Genomic DNA, 1,793 nt, shown 5'->3' on the forward strand with positions numbered 1-1,793 from the left:
AAGTTATACAGTTTTAGTTAGTTATTGTTATTTCATTTTATTACAGTTTTTAATTATTTTAGTTAATTAAAATGTTTTTTTTATTTAAGTTTTTATTATTTATTTAGTTTTAGTGAACTATAATAACCCTAATGTCAACAAGGGAAGACTTGTCCATCCAGCCTTACATGTTGGAGCCAGAGTCTGACCCAGAGCCAGAGCAGAATGAAGACCACCAAACTGTAGTTGGTAAGCCCAGACCTTATTTAGAGGTTCTTTAGCAAATCATTTCACATTTCAGAAAATGTCTCATAAAAAATAGAACTGATCGGGTTGAAAAATACGAACTAAACAGAATATAGACATAACTATGCACTAGGAGTGACAAAATCCTAATTTTCTGCACTCCTAAAGACTCCAAGTACAAAACAAAATGCATTTAAGGGRTAAAAAAGMGTATTTTGCATGATATGTCCCCTTCAATACAGTTTTCCAAATATTCACTGTAAACTCAGCTGGTTTAAAATAATCTTTGTTATGTTGTACTTTATCTACGTTGTGCATCTTTAAACTCCTATTTCTTCCTCTTCTGTAGTAAAGACCATGCAGGAGCTGCAGAGGGCAGCAGAGTTCCTGTCAACACCAAACCTTGTAGACTTTATTCACATGTTGGGGGGGTTAAAATCCCAACAACCACAGATGTTTCACTTTATTTAATAAGCTTGACAAGTTTTCATAAACCTTCCCTGCTCTAAAAGTTTCCCTCAAAGCCATCCACTCGTGTTAAAAATAAACTAAACCGGAGTTAATGGCCAACAGTGACAGATAACTCTCACACCTTTGGTCTCGCACTCCTGAAAGGTGGCGGCACCGATGCGTTTCGTGACCAGGTTCCCTCCGCACGGGAAACAGGAAGTGCGGCCCACCTCTGGCTGGTAGGTTCCCAGCGGACAGGGACGGCAAGGGACGAAGCCGTCGTGTGAGTACTGGCCTGGGAGACATTGACCTGAGAGGCACACAGATTAACTGATTAGCACAGACTGTGGACTGATACATTRATCAGAACTTCTGTCCAAGTTACAGCACTTTCAAAAGCTACAATATTATGAAGTATGATATCATTTATTTAGATAGCACTCTGGTAAAAACATATTAAAGGATTCAGTGGCTCCTCTCACTCAGTGACTAAAACAAAGTGGGCGTCAGAAGGAATCTGTTCTCCTTGTTTAGTCTGTCTCAGTAGATCGGATCTGGGTTTCAGCCACACAGTGACTCTGATGGCAGTGCTCATAGCTCCAGCTTTTCTTCTAGACTTTTAAAACAGTGTTTGTTTGCACCCTGAATTCACCTGAGTTCAAGCTTCTTTGGGTTTACACAAAACACAACATCTGCCAAGGAGAGATCTTTATCGCGGCACCAGCGCTTCCTGTAGGTCTCTGATTCACAAAACACCTATTTTGTTGTCACTTTGACTTCATCGGCTTTTTTCTGCATATTTTTAGAGTTTGTGACGAGGAAATTACACTGGATGAAGATAAGTAACGCGAGACACTACTTGATTTTTTTTTTGTTAGACTAAACTGTTATTTTCATTTTAACTGAAAAACATATTAAACTGCAAAGTTTACTTCACTTAACTACTTCAAGTTAGACTGGAAATAGAGACCAACGCTGAACAATATATACTGTAGAACATGGATGGGCAACTGATGGCCCACGGGCCACAACTGGCCCGAGGGTGTTTTCTGAATGGACCCCAATGGGCCTCTGTTAGATTCTTAGAGATGCTTTAAGTGTGTTTTTTAGTTAAAAAA

General features: G+C 39.2%; 1 protein-coding gene across 5 annotated transcripts in view; it reads right to left on the minus strand.

Moving 5' to 3' along the window:
• The window catches only part of scube2 (signal peptide, CUB domain, EGF-like 2), a 33,344-nt gene that overhangs the window by 4,775 nt on the left and 26,776 nt on the right, over window positions 1-1,793 (minus strand). For all 5 annotated transcript variants that reach the window (XM_014026721.1, XM_014026713.1, XM_014026707.1 and 2 more), the window contains one exon: window positions 818-985. In XM_014026721.1, coding sequence (XP_013882175.1) covers window positions 818-985 — 168 coding nt within the window. The remainder of the gene's footprint in view (window positions 1-817; window positions 986-1,793) is intronic.

The sequence above is a fragment of the Austrofundulus limnaeus genome, unplaced genomic scaffold (genome assembly GCF_001266775.1).
Source record: "Austrofundulus limnaeus strain Quisiro unplaced genomic scaffold, Austrofundulus_limnaeus-1.0 Scaffold5, whole genome shotgun sequence".
NCBI lineage: Eukaryota > Metazoa > Chordata > Actinopteri > Cyprinodontiformes > Rivulidae > Austrofundulus > Austrofundulus limnaeus.